This window comes from Arachis duranensis, chromosome 1 (assembly GCF_000817695.3).
Source record: "Arachis duranensis cultivar V14167 chromosome 1, aradu.V14167.gnm2.J7QH, whole genome shotgun sequence".
In the NCBI taxonomy this organism is placed as follows: domain Eukaryota; kingdom Viridiplantae; phylum Streptophyta; class Magnoliopsida; order Fabales; family Fabaceae; genus Arachis; species Arachis duranensis.
In genome coordinates, this window is record NC_029772.3 from 8,966,419 (window position 1) to 8,984,691 (window position 18,273).

The 18,273-nt window shown below is 34.1% G+C and overlaps 1 protein-coding gene and 1 pseudogene across 1 annotated transcript; both read right to left on the minus strand.

The window, feature by feature from the left end:
* Nucleotides 1-7,241: 7,241 nt before the first annotated feature.
* LOC127739740 (FHA domain-containing protein DDL-like) lies at nucleotides 7,242-12,310 on the minus strand (annotated as a pseudogene).
* A 1,771-nt stretch (nucleotides 12,311-14,081) lies between these two features.
* On the minus strand, nucleotides 14,082-18,140 carry LOC127744728 (septum-promoting GTP-binding protein 1). The gene is made up of 6 exons (XM_052256899.1): nucleotides 17,623-18,140; nucleotides 17,111-17,231; nucleotides 16,824-16,920; nucleotides 16,678-16,717; nucleotides 16,041-16,124; nucleotides 14,082-14,744 (listed from the first exon to the last, which is right to left on the minus strand). Exons 1-6 carry the CDS (start codon nucleotides 18,022-18,024, stop codon nucleotides 14,580-14,582), a joined length of 909 nt encoding a protein of 302 aa, XP_052112859.1. The 5' UTR covers nucleotides 18,025-18,140; the 3' UTR covers nucleotides 14,082-14,579.
* Between the last annotated feature and the right edge of the window lie 133 nt (nucleotides 18,141-18,273).

Consider the following 18,273-nt stretch of genomic DNA (forward strand, 5'->3'; position numbering starts at 1 on the left):
TTTTGTTTTTCTAGATTGTCACTGCCATGTGCCTAATCCTCAACCAATAGAATATTAAAAGATTTCAGGAAGAAATTAACTGTTTCCCACCTAATATTGTGGTAAGGTGTAATGTATTAAATTTGGGTGCATTTTATTATCTTTTGGGTGCATTAAAAGATTTCTTTGGGTGTTTCACAATGCTGCAGAACATGGTCATTGGAAATCATCCAAATGGGAAGTTCTTACAACTAAAGTCCAAAAAGCCATTTAATGTTGAAGACTACCCAATGTTTTTACTCTTTTTGGACCGGAAAAAATTAGCATCACATCCATATGTAAGTTTTCATTTCTAAAACTTCTCATCACAATTCTTCGGTTATCTAAGAATTAAACTAAAACACTGTTCAATGTGGAGATGTTTCAGATTTTTGCACCTATTTGCTATTCATATCATTGGTAGATATGGGTGGCTGATGTAAGAAGGAAAAAGTTTTATATACTTTATCCCTATCACAAGACGTGTCCCTCCAAAGATAGAATGAAGCAAAATAAATTTATTGTAAGTTGGTAATATTTTTTGCGTTATGAGATTTGGGTGCATTTCAATTCAAAGTAAGGTGTATATTATTTATATTTAGGTATATTGATTTATTAAACTTATTCCTTCTTATATTCAGCTTTGTTTTTTGTTTTTAGGGGTATGTGATTTCAAGAATTAGGGTATATGCCCGGGGGCACCTCTCAAAAGAAAATATCATGAAATTGAGCCTCTTTACATTGACATTTCAGCCCAACAAACAGAGTACAGATCTTACACTCTGAAAAATTGTGTTTTCAATTGCTGTCCTACTTTAATTTGCTAAATTATTTTTTTATTTTCAGGTATGATTGTGCTATTTATGTCATGAAATGGCTTGAAATAATTGAGTCTCAAAACGTTAAAAAGGAAAGTATGAGTGGGACAATTGGACTCAGGTAATTATATTTAAAATTATATATCTCTCTATTATTTTTGTAAATTAACAGATTTAATTCAAATAATATTCTTTCAAACTGTAGGCGGAGGTTGACCACTTCAGAGTTGAATTTGCTTCACGAATTCTTTTTCATGACATGAATCTTGACAGAGATGCAACGGTAAAGGGAAGTGAAACAATGAGATTGTTGAAGCCATCTGCAGCTTTGTTGAGCCCATATTGTCAAGTCGATTCGTATGATATTGAAAGTGACAGTGATTGAAGGTTCAATTTTATGTAGTTTTGAAATAGTTTGAACACTTGTAAATTTTGTGAATTTTTTATTCATTTGTATTATAAAATTTGTTTGCATAAATAAACTGTTGTGCCGTATTCAAAGGCTGAAATTACAGGTACATAGAAAATAAAGGAAAACAAAACCAAACCAAATAATGCGCCCAATTACTTTATATATGCACCCAAATAGAACCCGTATACACCCAAATATATATCCTAAATACCTAAAACTCTAAATCATAAACCCTAAAATCCTAAACCCTAAAAACCTAAAAACCTAACTCTAAACCCTAAAAATCCTAAACCCTAAACCCTAAAAACTTGACCCTAAAATCCTAAATCCTAAACCCTAAATATGCACCCAAATATAACCCATAAACACCCAACTATATACCCTAAAACCCTAAACCCTAAACCATAAAACCCTAAAACCATAAAACCCTAAACCCTAAAATACTAAACCCTAAACCCTAAAATCCTAAACCCTAAATCTTAAACCCTAAAATCCTAAACCCTAAACCCTAAACCTAAACTCTAAAACCTAACCCTAAAATCATAAACCATAAACCCTAAAATCCTAAATCCTAAATCCTAAACCCTAAACCCTAAATATGCACCTAAATATAACCCATAAACACCTAAATATATACCCTAAAACCCTAAAACCCTAAACTCTAAAATCCTAAACCCTAAACCCTAAAACCCTAAAACCCTAAACCCTAAAAACTAACCCTAAACCCTAATTCATAAACCCTAAAACAGTAAAACTTAAACCATAAAAACTAAACAAAATAATAATTTATAACATAAATAGCAGCATCTAAAAATATATAAATGTAAAATGTCAAACACAATAAAATTCAGAAATACACCCAAAAAATAAGCTTTACACCCATATTCTGTAACTATACACCCAAAAAACTATCCCTTGCTGCTGGTTCACTGAACTGATAATTCATAATATGTCCGTGATATTGGCTGGAATTTGGACGCACCACTGATGCAGCGTCAAAGAGGTTTAACTGGAAAATTATAAACTCACATATTAGCAAAACTACTAACAACAAAATTAAACTCAATCACCACATATTTAAAGAACATCACTTTTACCTCGTTTAAAGCTTTCGATTTCTTCTTCTTTGAGGCATTTGCAATCTGTTTGTCCAACTTTGAACCTAGCCTATTTTTTGGACGTCCTCTTGTTCGAACCCTTGGAGGGCTTTAAAGCTCATTAATGGATTCCAAGTTGGCATCTTCGTGAGATAACAAACATGTCCCCTTCCTTTTTGCTTTCAGTTCTTCCATCTCAACCATGACGTTATCGTACGCACGGTGCAGAATGGCAGTCAGCTCCTCCGATTCTGATGTAAATTCACACATATTTTACGAACGAAACACAAATTCGTCAAATCTCTTGCTTCTTGACTCCAACAGTGGCTCGTCGTGGCTGCTCTTGATGTGTGTGTGTCGCCTCTTTACCGTCTTGCTCCATCGTTCCAATATATATCTCAGTGACACTTGGGTTACTCGTTCAAAGCTTAACACGCTTAGTGCGTGACGGCACAATATCCCTCTTGACTCGAATAATAAGCATTGGCATTTCACTTGGGCTGCTACTGAGTCGTAAGTAACCACAAACTTGTTGAATATTGAGTTGGAAACTTGTTCTCCAACTTTGTACACTGAATAGCCTAGAGTGGAGTTCGTTAATCTTGTGATGCAATTCGCCTTCCCTCTGAATTGTGCTTGGACTTTCCAATTGGTGAGTGTACACATGTTGAAACTAAGCTTCAATGGAGGATTTTGTTGCACACGGTATCACCGTATGAAAATCTGCAGCATCCGATTCCCTCTCTGCTTGCTCCCTGCTTCTGAGGCAATTATCGTATTATTTGACAAATTGAATAAGCGAGTTGTTCCGCGTAATAAACTTGTTAAAAAATGAATGCATGCTCTCGCTTCTTTGTATGCTTCTCATCCCAACCCAGAAGTGGTGATCCAGATAAATTGGAACCCATATATGTCGGTCTTCATAAAGATCTGCAAAATGCACCCAAATCAGGCTACGATGCACCCAAAAACATGCAAATTACACCTCTGCTGCAGATTTTAAAAAACATTACCTGAAAGCCACTTGTTGTCCACAAGACCATACTTCAGGAGAAAATCATTCTAATTCTTATCAAATGAATCTTTGGTATGAGAGTTCTAAACAACTTGGCTAATTTCTTGTTCAATTTATACATGTCCCTTGTACCCATTTAATTTGCTTGGAATCTTCTTCGTGATGTGTCAAATACACCAACAGTGAATTATTGTGGGCATACAAGCCTCAATAGCCCTTTTTATTGACGCACATTGATTAGTGAGAATCCCTTTCGGAGCGTTTCCTCCCATACAACGAAGCCAACATTGAAATAACCATTTGAATGATTCAATATCTTCGTTTTTCATCAAAGCGCATCCAAGAAGTGTTGACTGACCGTGGTGATTCACCCCGACAAAAGAACCACAAACTAGATTATACCTGAAATAAATTACCACAAAACAGAATTATAATCAACAAAATGCACCCAAATAATGAATTTATGCACCCAAAAAATGCCGATATGCACCTCTGTAGCAGATTCATAAAACAACATAAAATCAGCATCATAAAACAGAACACCATATTACATGTTTGTATTGTAGGTGGTGTCAAATAAAATAACATCTCCGAAATACTCACAGGCAGCTCTGCTCCTTGCATCTACCCAAAAAGCAAGCTTAATAGACTGATCGTCCTTGAGTTCGAGCTCGAAAAAGAAATTCTGATTCTTCTCTTTCATTCTTAATAAGTATTTCCCGAATTCTTTTGCATCCTCTTATTCCGAAACATTCCGCACTTCTCTAGTGATGTAATTCCTCACGTCTTTTTCGATAAAATTTAACTCGCAGTGACCCCCGGCTGCTGCAACAAATGATTGGAAATTTTTGCTAGGTTTGATACCGGCTTCCTCATTATTCTCTATTGTACAACGCATGGACATGCTTAGTTCCCGGTGCTGTTTGAGCATTTGTGCTTGATCTGGATAGCAAGGATGTGAATGATGCAATACGACCTTCGAAATGATCCAAATACCAACATCCTTCAATACGTGTATATAAATTCTTGCAAGACAATTTAAACCAGCTGAGGGATTTGTCTTCTCGGTCGGAGATATTTTGGATTTCCATTTTTCCTCTCTAGTACATGTAATCAATTGATTCATAATTTTGTTTTCCTTCTTATTTGTGCACTAAACTCTTGTAGAAAAACCTGCAACCTTTGAATAATCCTTGTAGAATTTTTCAGCTTCGTCAAGGGTTTTAAAAGTCATCCCAACCTTGGAGACAAACTTGTCATCAACTGGACAGGAGGTCTGCTAAAATACACTATATTAAAACAGAAACTAAAACAATTCAAAAAAAATAATAAACTGTAACAAACTGAAAATGTACCCAAATTTGCCTTAAATGCACCCAATTATTACTAATCTACACCCGAATATCTGATATAAAATAGACAAAATTATTTTAATTCTAAGGAGATCTAATGCATTAGGTTTAATTCAAATAAAGAAGAACAAACAGCAAAATATAACAGGCAAGTTTCACATATTATTCAGCTACACAATCAAAAAACTACTAATCAGATTCAAATTCAAATTCAATTACTAACCTAAATCACACCTGAAGAACTTTATTGGATTCAGTTTCAAAATCCATTTTGCTCTGGTTCACCTGAGAATCTGAAGTTGAATCATCCATCATCTTCAAACGCAAAACGAAACGAAAAATCTGAAGCACATAAGGTAGAGAGAAACGAAGGTAAAATACGAAGGAGAAGGCGCAGAGAAAAGTTCGAAAGAGATCGAAGAGAGAATGCAAGGAAATACAGAAGAAATTGGAAAAAGGAAACGAAATCCTTTTAAAAAAGGAAGTTAAATATTTGCGTGTTAATTGATTGAAAAATCTATTAAGCAGGCGCGTGAAACATATGTCCAAAGAAAAACATGTTTTACAAATAAAAAGTATTGAGAACTTGTAAGACTTGTATTGGAAAAGAACTTGTATGTGGAAATTTTTTGTTTCGCTTTATAGACAAATTATTCAGCTCTACAACTTTCTCCACAAATTTAATTTTAAATTTAAATTTTCTCTTGGTCCCTGCAAAGACGATGTCAATTACAAAAAATATACACTACCGTACGTGTTTTTGTATGTGCTTAGTAAATGCCTCCAAAACTAACAAAAAAATGTGAAAAATTTCTCAGCCACACTATCTTAAATTTTCATAATAGTTGTCACATTATATATGTCGGCAATTGGATGAACATATGCAACCTTTATTCTCCAAAACCTTTCAAAAAACAAGTTAATAATGATCATATGTAGATTTTTTTGTTATTCTAATACCTCTATCATTCGACTTAATAAATATATAGCCTTGATGATAGCTTTACCCAACGTAAAACCAAACTAATTCTCCCGTCGCAAATTCTATTCTACCACCTTTCGTAATTTCATGATATGATTCATGAACTTAATTCCTCCGTAACATATTTAAAATTATCAATAGATATAAAATATATAATTATAGTTAAATAAAATAATATATCTAAATTTAATAATTTTACGCAATTCGAATGAATTCTTTTAGAGAAATTAAAAATAAAAATAAAAAAAGTACACTTTTAATTCGCTAATAAATATAATAAGACCACTAGCAGTTAATATATTAAGAATTTAAGATACATCACTAACAGGGACCACTCTCATTTTATCTACCTTGAATTAATGTAACTCTGGAGACATCCCAAACTTAGTAAATGAAAAACCATTGGCAAACTACTAATGAAATAAGTTAAACGAAAATATTTGGTAAACAAAAAAATTAACCAAAAACAGCCAAAACTTATCTTATTTAATATTTATTAACAATTAGTGAATGTTAAATAAGATAAATTCTATTTTTTTTTGTCTCCCTAACATTACCGTTAATTAAAATTCCCAACCCAAGTTCAGCCAAAACACCAGGAACAAATCAAATCTACGTAAGAAAATATCTTAAATACAAAATTCTATTTTTTCCTATTCTTTTCTTTTTTGATTTTTTTGTTTCCATTCAAAAAGTAGAAACCAACTTATTAGGGTAATCAATGTTGACATTGCCTGTGGATGTAACATGACATTGAGGTCGAGACATGAGGATATCTTGCACTCAGAAAGTGATAGCAGCAAGTCACGTTTTCAACGGTACAAAATTCTCATGTTAGCCCTGGGGCCTCAAGATGATTGTGTATAGTACAAAGTGTGCAATATACAATGTGTCCATACCCAGAAATAGAAAAATATCCAATCTGTCTTGTATTAATATCTAGGGGACTTGTAGAAAACTGACCTAAAAGCTTCTGAAAAGTGAGAATACACAAATCTAGGGCATAACTTAGACGAACTCTGATGGTTCGATGTTGCTTTTACTTGCTTCAGATGGAGCAGATTTGGAGGTTAATACAATTACTGAACTGAGTTCTCATGTAGTAATACGTATTCTCGGCTGAAACAGTCAAACAAATATGTTGAGAAGCATTCAGTCAATCATAACAGGAAGTATTAAGGAACAGCAATTCAAAATTGCATTAGCGTTATGAGAAGTAAAATCATTATATATCGTCGATTGGTGAGGGTGGTCAGAAAATTTATTGCAATAACATTCCTCCATTTCCTCTGTAGTCTCTCTAGAACCACTTCCATACTAGAGGCTTAACTTTCACAATCAATAACAGGCATTCCTAAAATTGGATGATTAAACCTTTTATATGAAGGGAGCCATAAAAATTAAGTTCTTCTTTCGAATGGTAAGTGCGGAAACATTTGCTGAACGTTCATATTAAATCATAGAAGAAACCTTCCTAGCCCTGCCTAATAATTTTTAATCAAGGCCACAAAATATGTTGCATTTTTAACATCATTTAGAACAATAAATAATGGTGTCCTTCTCCCTAAGTTCATAATAACGTTGTGGTTCAATGGGACTATCCTGCAGAAGCAGAGGGCAACAGATAGATTCAACAGAAATCTAATTTAACTAATTAATTGCTATCACAAAAAAAGAACACAAGGAGAAATTGTCGAACGCATTCAATGGCCACTCACATTTACGAAAGTTTTGTTTGTGCTTCCGAGGTCCATTACATAAGGCCTAGTGCAGTTCATGTACCCATTAGATTTCAGGTATGCAGAAACCAAAGTGAAAAATAAAATAAAAAATAAAAATGCATTACCTTATTTGCTTTGATATTAAGCCATCAGGTTGCTCCTTTTCAACTTGCCTAAGAAAGGAAAATGAAAGGAAAAAAATTAACACAATCTGGATTAAAATGTAAAGCACCAACAAAATAAACAACTCCATGAGGTTGCTTAAAAGATAAAACAATGAAATACCGGAATTGAATAACAGCATGTTGCTTGCTGCAAGAAGGATGATCTGTAGGGATGTCAGCAACCCTTCTTTCTCTTCCAAAAAGGTAACAACTTTGACGATGAATGTAAAGGGGCTCTGTCAATCACATACATTTTGTTTAGTAAAAATATGTACAAACAGATAAAAGTGTCTGCTCACAGACATCATTGAAGATTTTTGCTTTAACACAAGAAGAATAGATAAAGCATGATCAAAACTCAGAGAAATTACTAGATAAACTATGAAAATTGTACAAATGAAATCATAGATTGAACAGAAATACAACAATGTAGAAGTAAAAAAAGGGAAGCAGGTAGAGGAGCTGTCTAATTATGAAAAGCTCACCCCAATAGCTATGATAATAGATACTAATATAATAAATTACAAAGACAAATATATAGTAATAGTAATCATGATTTTTTCTTAAAAAAAAGGGTAGTCAGTAAAAGCAAATACTTAATCGTCTTAAGCAAGCAAGAAGNNNAAAAAATTGAATTAAGAATAATATAAAACAAGTGCAGAAGTTATGCAGACTAACCATTGAGGACTTCACCATTCTTGAAAACATAAAGCCTCCATTTAATGTCAGGTTTTCGAGCCTCTGGTGGTTCATTGAACAACAAAGTAACACCTGACCAAGCACTACCATTTAGCATATATTGAAAATGAATAACAAAACTACTTAAAAATAAATTGATATTCATCACAGTGCACAGTGAAAAATAATGGGTCTCTCACCTCTGAATCGATTCGTTTCAGCCGCAAGCTTCCCAGATAGTTCAAATGAAGGTTTTTGCTGCAAAAGGCAGAGGATTTCAGAAACCAACCAGAATGGATCACTCAAAACCTATTCTTTATCCTCCCTTGAAACTAGAAAATATGATTTACGGATAATGTGTGACCCTATCTCTCAAGAACTAGCTTTTGGGGGTGGACTTGAGGGCTCCCCACTCTCGCATATCATCTTCCTTCTTTTGCAATGCAACTTGATTATATATAGACAGTGAGAATGCCCAAACATAAGTTACAGTAATGGTTATGGCAGATTATAATGATCGTTAAACCATCGGTTTTGACTAACCTTGCATTAGAATTGGTATCAAGAAGAGAAAGTGGCTGTATTACTGTCATAGGAACATTGGCAATATGCCTAGAACTAGAAGAACCGCACTAATTAACTTAAGAGTGAGAGCTCCTCTAGTGACTAATTTACTGCAAATAATTAACCGCACCTAACTAACCCTTCTCCCCTTTATTTTTAGTCATTGATCCTAACTAATAGGGTCTTAACACATCGGTTAAGTTTGACTCCTCTAAGACAATCTAAATGGGCGAACAAAAAGAAAAAAAGAAAAAAAGATAGCATTTGGAAGAACATTTGTAACACAACATCACCTCAATTCTCGCCAGATTTGCAAAACAAAACTCCCAAAAATCATAGCATGACTCAACAGCTTGGAGATCAACAACAAAATACAGGACAGAAAATGTCCCAAAAGTTAACTTGGATTAAAGGGTTCTTAACTCTATCCCACTGACACAACGAAGATACACAAGACTACAAAAGTATTAGAGGCATGAGATTCCTACCCAACGAAAAAAAGAAGCACATCATTACCTTTGTTTTTTCTTCCAGCGCCTCCTCAGCAGCCTTCATTTTTGAAATAGAATCATCCTCATCATTCCTGCCAAAATAGCCATCAACCTGGCATCACAAGCTTCCCCAACAATCCCCAATATATTTGAAAACAATGCATTCAAATAGAAAGAGAGAGAAGCAGAGAATATAAGGACAAACCAGAAGACAAGAAAATACCAATGTCATTTTAGATTTTCCTATCACTAATCTGGCATTTTCAACATTATTCAAGTCAATGTGCTGAAATTCCTAAACTCAAGAAACATACATTTTTAATCCATAATCTTATCTATCCAATGCTAAATGTTACAAAAAACCAACAATAACATGTCATATCTTGCCACATGCCACATAGATAAATCAATGACACTAGGCCACCAGAAGTATAGTGTTTGATAAATGCCAATCCAGCCCCTTGCACTGCATTTCAATGTAGTGATCACTAGGAGAAAACACCCCACCTAGGGATGATAACTTCAGATTTAGATGGTTGTTCAATTATTTTATAAATGTATGCAACAGCTACCACCTTCCCACAACTCTCCAACTTATCAAACTTTGAGTACATTACATCTATACAAGAAAGCTGCCTTTCTGAAATGCATTTCTACAAAGCTAGATTTGGCACAGGTTGAAGGAGAATCATCACTCCAGCACGCATGAATAGAACTCTCATTAAAAGATATGGCTTAAATGAAACTAAAATAACATCAAATAGCATGAACACCACCAAGATCAGCAACACATCAATATAGAGTTCAAAGTTCGAACAGCAGCTTACATCTGTTCAGCTCCTCTTATGTTAGTCACCTGCAAGCATTAAACAGCAGTCCAAATAAGCATCAAGCTGGAGAATATTTAATCTGAAAAAAGCAGAGAGCATAATAATGGGGAAATAAATGCAGAAATAAATGCCAAATGTTTGGAAGAACAAATAATTAAAAATTTTGGAGAACCAAGTGGGGAAACAAGACAATGGAATTTGGAAGTAACACTTCAATGCTAAACTCAGCACACAAAAACCGTTCGCGCTTGATTCCTAAAAGTTATCTCCAAACAGTCATATTGACTTGATTAACCCTCCCACCTCACCCTAGGAATACCTCAGGAACATAACTATTAAACATTATACTCAATGAGAAATAAGATAGAAAGAAGTCAAATAATTATAAATTCCTCTTTTCCCCTATCAGTGTGAAACAAGGATTGGAGATGTTTAAACAAAAAACGCAACAAATAAATTAATCTTTAAATGAAAACAAACCCCAGTAGTCCAGTACGCAAGAGTATAGTTCTATACCGTCATGTTTCCACATGACTAGCACCTCATCAGTTCATCAATTGTCACTTCCAACAAAGTATTAAGACTGTGACTTCACCCATCACCCTTATCAACAAAAGTTCACAATTTGAATATACTAGTCACACAATTATCATGCTTATCATCACTTATCTATCAACTGAAATGACTGAACTGCAACATTATAGCCTCCAGCCCTCCACCAACCCAATACTTCACAAACTTCATCTTAAATCATGTACAATCTTCAACGCAACATATACCATACAATTGTCCATGTCATTGCACAAGACAACATGATAAGAGCTCTCAATCTCTCATAACATCCTAACTGGAACTATTCCCCTAAGAATCAAAGATTTGGATAAAACTGTTGTTATTTTAACAATCATATACTGCATTAAACATCTCCTCAAAGCCACCTGCCTAACCATTGAACACTCTCTAGGATCCTAAGGTTCAAAGGCACTTTAAATTAACATACCCTAATTCAAATTCCACGTGCATTAGCAAAGTCTCCTACTCTCCTAGTCACTTAAAAGTCAGAAAGCTTTGTTTGCCAACTAATTCAAGCTCTACTCAAACCTTCAAATCTGCTTCAACAAATCATCTACGCTCGTCTTAGTACACCATGCTCCAATCCAACATTCATGATTTCATGCCATCTCTTCCATCAAAGCCAATCATACACTAATATTATGTTCCAACTAATGTGGTGATAACACTTGCACGGTTACACTAAAGAATATAAATCCCAAAACAGGAATCCAATCATAAACTCAGAAAATAACAGAAAGGAACACAATACCATTTCCTGACCTACATCCAAATTCTTCAAATTCCAACAGCATACAAGAGATTTTAAGTAAAATAGAAATTAACAGGAACATGAAGCAATATATTAAACATAGGGTTGGATATCACCGGACACCTCATCACGAGGCTTTGCAGAGTCGTGACGGCGATGTTGGGAAGGCGGAGACTGCGACCGGTGGTGCCTGTTCCGACCATTGCGCTCTTGCTCCGGCGACCTCTCGTGCCTAGACCTCGACCTCCTTCCGTTCCTTCCGTCGGCATCTCCATCGCCGCGGTCATCGGCTTCCCTCCTCTTCTCCTTCTTCCGCTCCGCCACCTCCCTCTCGGAACCCCTACCTCTTCCGCTTTCGCCATGGCTCTTCTCGCTCTCACGTTCCAATTGAGCTCTCTTCAATCGCTTGGTTCTCGGCGATGGAGAACGAGAGCGAGACCGGGATCGAGGAGGAGGATCCGGGGAACCGGAACTGGTCCGAGCCTGTTTTTCTGAGTAACGGTGCTTGGTGTCTCGCTGAGGCGGCGGAGAGATGCTTCGGTGGCTCCGGTGGCGGCGAGAGGAAGGAGAATGGTGATGGTTTGTGGAAGAGGAGTGACGGCCCATGGTTGTGAGCGTGGTGGTGACCGCAGAGGATCTCGAGAGTTCCAGTAGAGAAACTAACTAACTTACTAACTAACTAACAAACTGAAACTGAAACTGCCACTGTACTGCATTGCTGGTTTTCTTTTTAATTTTGAATTTATTTTGATTTGTGAATGCTTCCTTCTTCCTTGTAGCGGTGAAGATTCAAGTTCAGTTTAGGGTTTATCAGCTTCAACACTGAGTGGCCATTTTTTGAGTAATAAATAAAATAAATTGATTATTCACTCAAATGTGGTCTTTTAGATATTTATATTTTTTATTTTTAACTTATCTTGTTAGAAATGCAAACAAGATGAATACACATATTTGTTATTATTATTAACGAAATAAATAATACAAATATAAATATTTGAAGAAAAATAACATTTTCTTAATGTCTCAAAAGTCTAAAAAATAGGTTCAACGTTTTCTCCAACATGTTTTATCAAAAAAATTATGTGTATGTTATAAGAACTTTTTATATTTATTTTATAAATGTTTTAGTATTTCTGTTTTTAATAAAATAACTTTTTAAAACTTAATTAAAAAATAATCTCACTAAGTAACCAAGAGAGGTTCTACTAATTTCTGTCCAATTTCTATTGGGCTAGACTCCAAAGGCCATTTTAAAAAAAAAAACACATGTCTAATCGGTAAATTTAATTCACCCTTAATTACTACTAGTAAACATAATTAACTCTATCTTTCACTTTTTAAGTCCAGCCTCATCCCCCCAAACCCGGCGGCTTCCCCTTCCTGACCTTCCTCTTCCATCCTTGGACGCGTTTCCATCACCGGCGTCAACAGTGGTCAGTGCCGCCCGCGCTTTCGTCGGCGAGCAACCACTGGTCTTCGGAAGTGTATCTGAGCTGGACAAGACACATGCATAAGAAGACACCTCCTGGACAAGACATATTCACAAAAGACACTTCTGTTTAAAAGACACATTCACAAAAGATACATTCATTAAAAGATACATGCATAAAAAGATACATTCATTAAAAGAACATTAATAACCCACATCAATGGATGATGCATTCGTTCCTTCTCCAAATATATGTTCCATCAACAAAGCCGTCGAAAGATGCAGGATTTTTGTTCGCGGTGTCGAAGGATACGCGTTCGATGGTAATCGGGTGATGAAACACGCACGAATTTTTCGCGATAACAGATTTCATCGTCACGAAACAGCAGCGCACCAATGAACTGGCGATGCATTGGTTATTGCGGTTCAAACGTCAACACACCACAGTGACAACGAATCGGCACCGTGCGAAGAAGATGACCGCAACCTGTACAATAAAAGTTTCTGCCGGAGCAAAACGGCCGCGCACTGATGACATAGTGGTTGTGCAGCTGTGACGGGAGCGCACTGCAGCGACATCAAAGCAGTGCTATTGGCGAGAAAGAAAATGCCGTGATGATAGGAAAAAGTATCATTACATCACAGTGACCTTGTGGACGGTTATTTAACATAATCCTTATTATTTAAATTTATTAAAATAATTTAAAATTATTAATTAAATTGTCAAAAATGGAGAGATTGACTCTTGATACCCAATACTTTTTCATTAAAAAAAATACTTATTCACCTAACAAAATGTCATTCTTATATACTTATCATCTCTTTCTACCAAAAATAAAAAATCAAAACCCTAAAAAAAATATACTTAAATATTGGATAATTTATTTTGAACTGGATAGAATATAGTAGTGTTATTAAACCATTACATAAACTTAAGTTACTATTTTCTTAGTGATTGAGTTTTTTCAATAACTCTATCTTCAAGACCTATACAATTTGCTCTTAAAAGTTAAACATAGGTGTTTATAATTTATCACATATTATCATTTAATCTTAAAAGAGAGAATTTTTTAAAAACTAAATTAACATACGTCTAATTTTTTAGATATTATTTTGACTATTAATACGTTAAAATTGCTCAATTAAATTTAAAAAAAAATGTACATAAATTGGTTCACCATGAGTGTTGAAAATTCAAAAGCAAAAAAGATCTTTGTCAATGCAATCTATCTTTCTATTTCTCATGTTTTTACTCAGCTCCTTCTATACCTCCTATAAGTTAAACCTGAATGGCTATGCTTTTAACCTTGGCCATTGCAATGGAACATTGAGGTAGAAATGACAAGGGTGGAAGAAAATTCAGTCACACCCATCTTACCTTCTATGATTTAGTCAAAGTAGCCTAATGAAAACAAAAATGTTACCCGATATAACAACCATATTATAGGAGAATGTATCGACTACTCTCATCTACCATTAGATGAGGATATCTCGATACCGTCTCCTAAAATTGTTATGTCCAAGTAACATTTTTCAAGAGGATATGTAATTTACTCCTAACAAGAGTGGTTAATATGTAAGGTGAGAGTGTTGGCGAATCATGTTTTTTCTTTTCTTTTCTTTTCACTTGATGTTGTTGTTGTTTTCCTCTATGCTACTATTTACATTAGCAAAAAAACATATTTCAGAAATCAATAATGGGCTCTCCCAAAGTCAAGTTTCTTTCTACTGTCCATGGCAAATTAAAGAGCTTGGCCAGTATGAACTTGAAGATTTTGTTCACATTAATGTTGTGAGTTGCACTTGAGAAGAAAAGGGTAGCTTTCATTGCCCTTGCATAAGCCCTAGCCTGAATCAAGAAAATAAATGCACTATTATTACCAAGTTAAACTTGAACTAAAAGTTTCAAAAATAAACAAACAAAATGTTAAATAAGTTTTTTCAAAATTGCTATGTGCACACAAAACTATTAAGTTTTTTTTTGTTGCCCACAATATCCTCTCTGACAGGTCAATGACTAATCCGTCACGAATCTAAACTCTATTTAAGGGTCTACCACTGGCCAATGGATTGCTGCATGTACAAAACGGGATTCGAACCCCCGACACTTGCTTAAGCGGGCGAGTGAACTGACACTCGACCAACTCAAGTTGGCTAAACTATAAGTTTTTTACAATGAGTATTTCGTATTCCCCTTGTATATTTGATATGGATGGCTGATTTTTTGTGTACACATAATATGGTTTAAGTTTTTTTGTCCCTATAAAACTTGAAATCCATCCCTACTGTCACATCTATGATTCAAAGCATAAGTACTAATCTCTAAATTAATTTGTATGTGGACGATAATAAGAACCAACTTAACCTATTTTTGAAAAATTTTGGACCGAAACTAAATTAATAACAAATAGAAAGACACAAACCACAACTTAGGACTAGAAACTTCATAAACCCGTAAATAAATGAAAATAATATTTCAAATCAGTCTCTAAGAAATTTTGTGTCAAACACTATAGTTTCCGGCAAAATTTAATTACAAAATCAATCTCCAAAAATTTATTTCAAAAACAAATTAACCCTCACATCAAATTATTCGTCTACATAAAAAGACTAATCGGATAATTTTAACGATGCGGACTCATTCACATTATCCAACTAAAAATTTTTCCAAAACCAATTTGGGATATTTATTATTCATAAATAAATAAAGCTAAGGCATATATAGAAAGTGACACTTTATCTAAAGGATTAAACAGGGGAGCATTGGTTATTGCTTTAATCAATAAGTAGGACCCAAATTTTAGAAGCATAACGCGGAAATTTGGCAATCAATGAGTGTTATGTTTGCATCATATCATATATGCATTTATTTTAGAAAATGTCAAGACAAAGAAACCAATCACTTACACAACATAAGTGATTAAGAGGATAGAAAGAAAACGGAAATGTTTGGTAACAAAAAAAAATTCGCCAAAAATAGTTAGAACTTACCTTATTTAGCATTCATTAAGTATTGCAACACTTAATGAATGCTAAATAAGACAAATTCTGTTTTTTTTTTTTGTTTCTCTAGCATTACCGGAAATAAAATGTATGGATTACCTTTTACTTTTGCATAAGGTGCAATAAATAATTAGTTATTTACCTGTGTTACAATGGTCCATTGCAAATTAGGTGGAAGTCTAACAAAATCATCAAATTTGGTTCCTATTAGAATGGGAATTGCAGTCTGCAAGTGAAAAAAAATGGACTTCAAAAAACTTCAAATTTGAATGATTGAATGGAATATGGCATATAGAACAATTACTACATAAATCACCTTTATGCCTTTTTATCAACAAATCAGCACCTTTAATTTCTTTGTAGAGTTTTTATGACAAATTGAAGTCAATTATTGATCATAATGGTAAATTAAAGTTCCATCTTTTATGAACAGAAATGCATGTATGAAGTGTTTTGTTTTGTACCCTTTTAAAAGCTTTTCCATGTAAAAAGCATTTGGAGCCAAAGTTTAATGAGTGATGATACCAATTTATTGATTTCACCAACAATTAATCCAACTAAATTTGAAACAATAGTTTAAGAATTCAATTTTAATGCAATGTCAGTATAAAGAATTTTTTACACAGACAACCAATCGTGTATTGACACATCAGCAAAAGGGACTACTTTTCAAACCCACAACTTAAAAAAAATCTAAAAGCATAAATCTGATTGAATAACAAGTGTATCAAATTAAACTTATAGTTTAAGCCATTCTTAAAAAACTAATGTTTTGGTACCTGATTCCACTTTCTTGCTTCACTATACCATCCAACAACACTGCAAAACAAACCCCAAAAAGTGCAAAAACTCAAAACTCATTTCTGCAATTGTTACTAAAAAATCACAGTAGAAAACCTAGCAGATAGATAGATTATGAACCTACCTATTTAGTGTGGATCTACTTGTGAGATCAAACATAATCAAAATTGCATTTGCATCTTTACAAGCCATGGGAATTTGATCCAATGACCCTTTGTCACCTACATACATAGACCATAAAATAACTTTCAATCAAGACCCTCAAAATCCAAAAAGAGTTTAATTGCAAGTCAAACCCTTAATGAGATATTTGTGTTAAAAAACAAAAAATTTCAAAATAAATAAATAAAATATGAATTAAAAGATATAGAGAAAGAGATAAGGAGGGAAATTGAACCAAATCATCATCACCTGCAACATCCCATATACTAAACAAAATTCTAGCTCCATTAACAGATAAAGTTTTGTCCATCAGATTAAGTCCCTTCATATTCAAGCTCCTCTTTTCTTGCTCATCCCCTACATACTTGATCTGAGTGAAAAAAAAATTACTTTCTTAAATTCTTACTCACTATAAATTAAGAGGGTAACTAAAAATCAATATCTTTATTTGTTTTAGTTTACCCAAAAAACAAAAACATTAAAAATTTAAACTTTTTACAAAAACAAATGAAACCCAAAATTATTCCAATGAAAAAAGACATGCAACCGCAGCCAAAAAAACATAAAATTACTTTCTTAATTCCTATCACTATAGATGAAGAGGATAGCCAAAAATCAATATTTTTAATGGTTTTAATTTACCCCAAAAAACCAAAAACATTAAAAATTTAAACTTTCTACTAAAACAAATGAAACCCAGAATTTAAAAAAGAAAAAAAATTAGAAAAGTGTTCTCAAGATATATATACATAGTTACATACCACAAAGCTAGTTTTTCCAATATGGCAATCACCAAACAAACTAATCTTGAGATTCACCAAATCAGAATCTGACTCATACCCACCACCACCACAGCTCCTTCTTGTCCCCTGCATGATCCCCTCACCTCCGTCGTCGTCCACCGGAGACTCACGGCGGAGTGAAAGTCTCTGGTAACGTGAAGAAGAAGGAGGCCTTGGTGGTGAACTTAGAGAGCAAGACAAGATCCTATCCCAAACAAAGTGGAAGCATAAACGACCAACAAAGGAGACTTTATTGAAGAAGAAGCTCCATTGAAGTTCGATTGTGTTTCTGAGCTGAGTCATGGTCGTTGCTGTGTCGTGTGTTTTGGTTCTTGTTCTTCTGGATTTTTGTCTCAGACTCAGAGAAGGTCGTAGCTCCATTTTTTCTTTTCTATTTTTTTGGGTTTTCAGTTTCTTCTCCTTGTTTTGGGTCCCATTATTGTTGTTAAGTAGGCATAGATTCTTATTATGCCGCCCAATATATTAGAACTTAGAACTTAGAAAAGTAGTCTAATGAGGATTTGATTCTAATTTCCAAGTCTACATGTTCTTTTATAATTATTGTATTAGTTGCACACACAAAATTAGTTATTAAATTAATTATTAATAATAAAAATATATTTAAAAAAA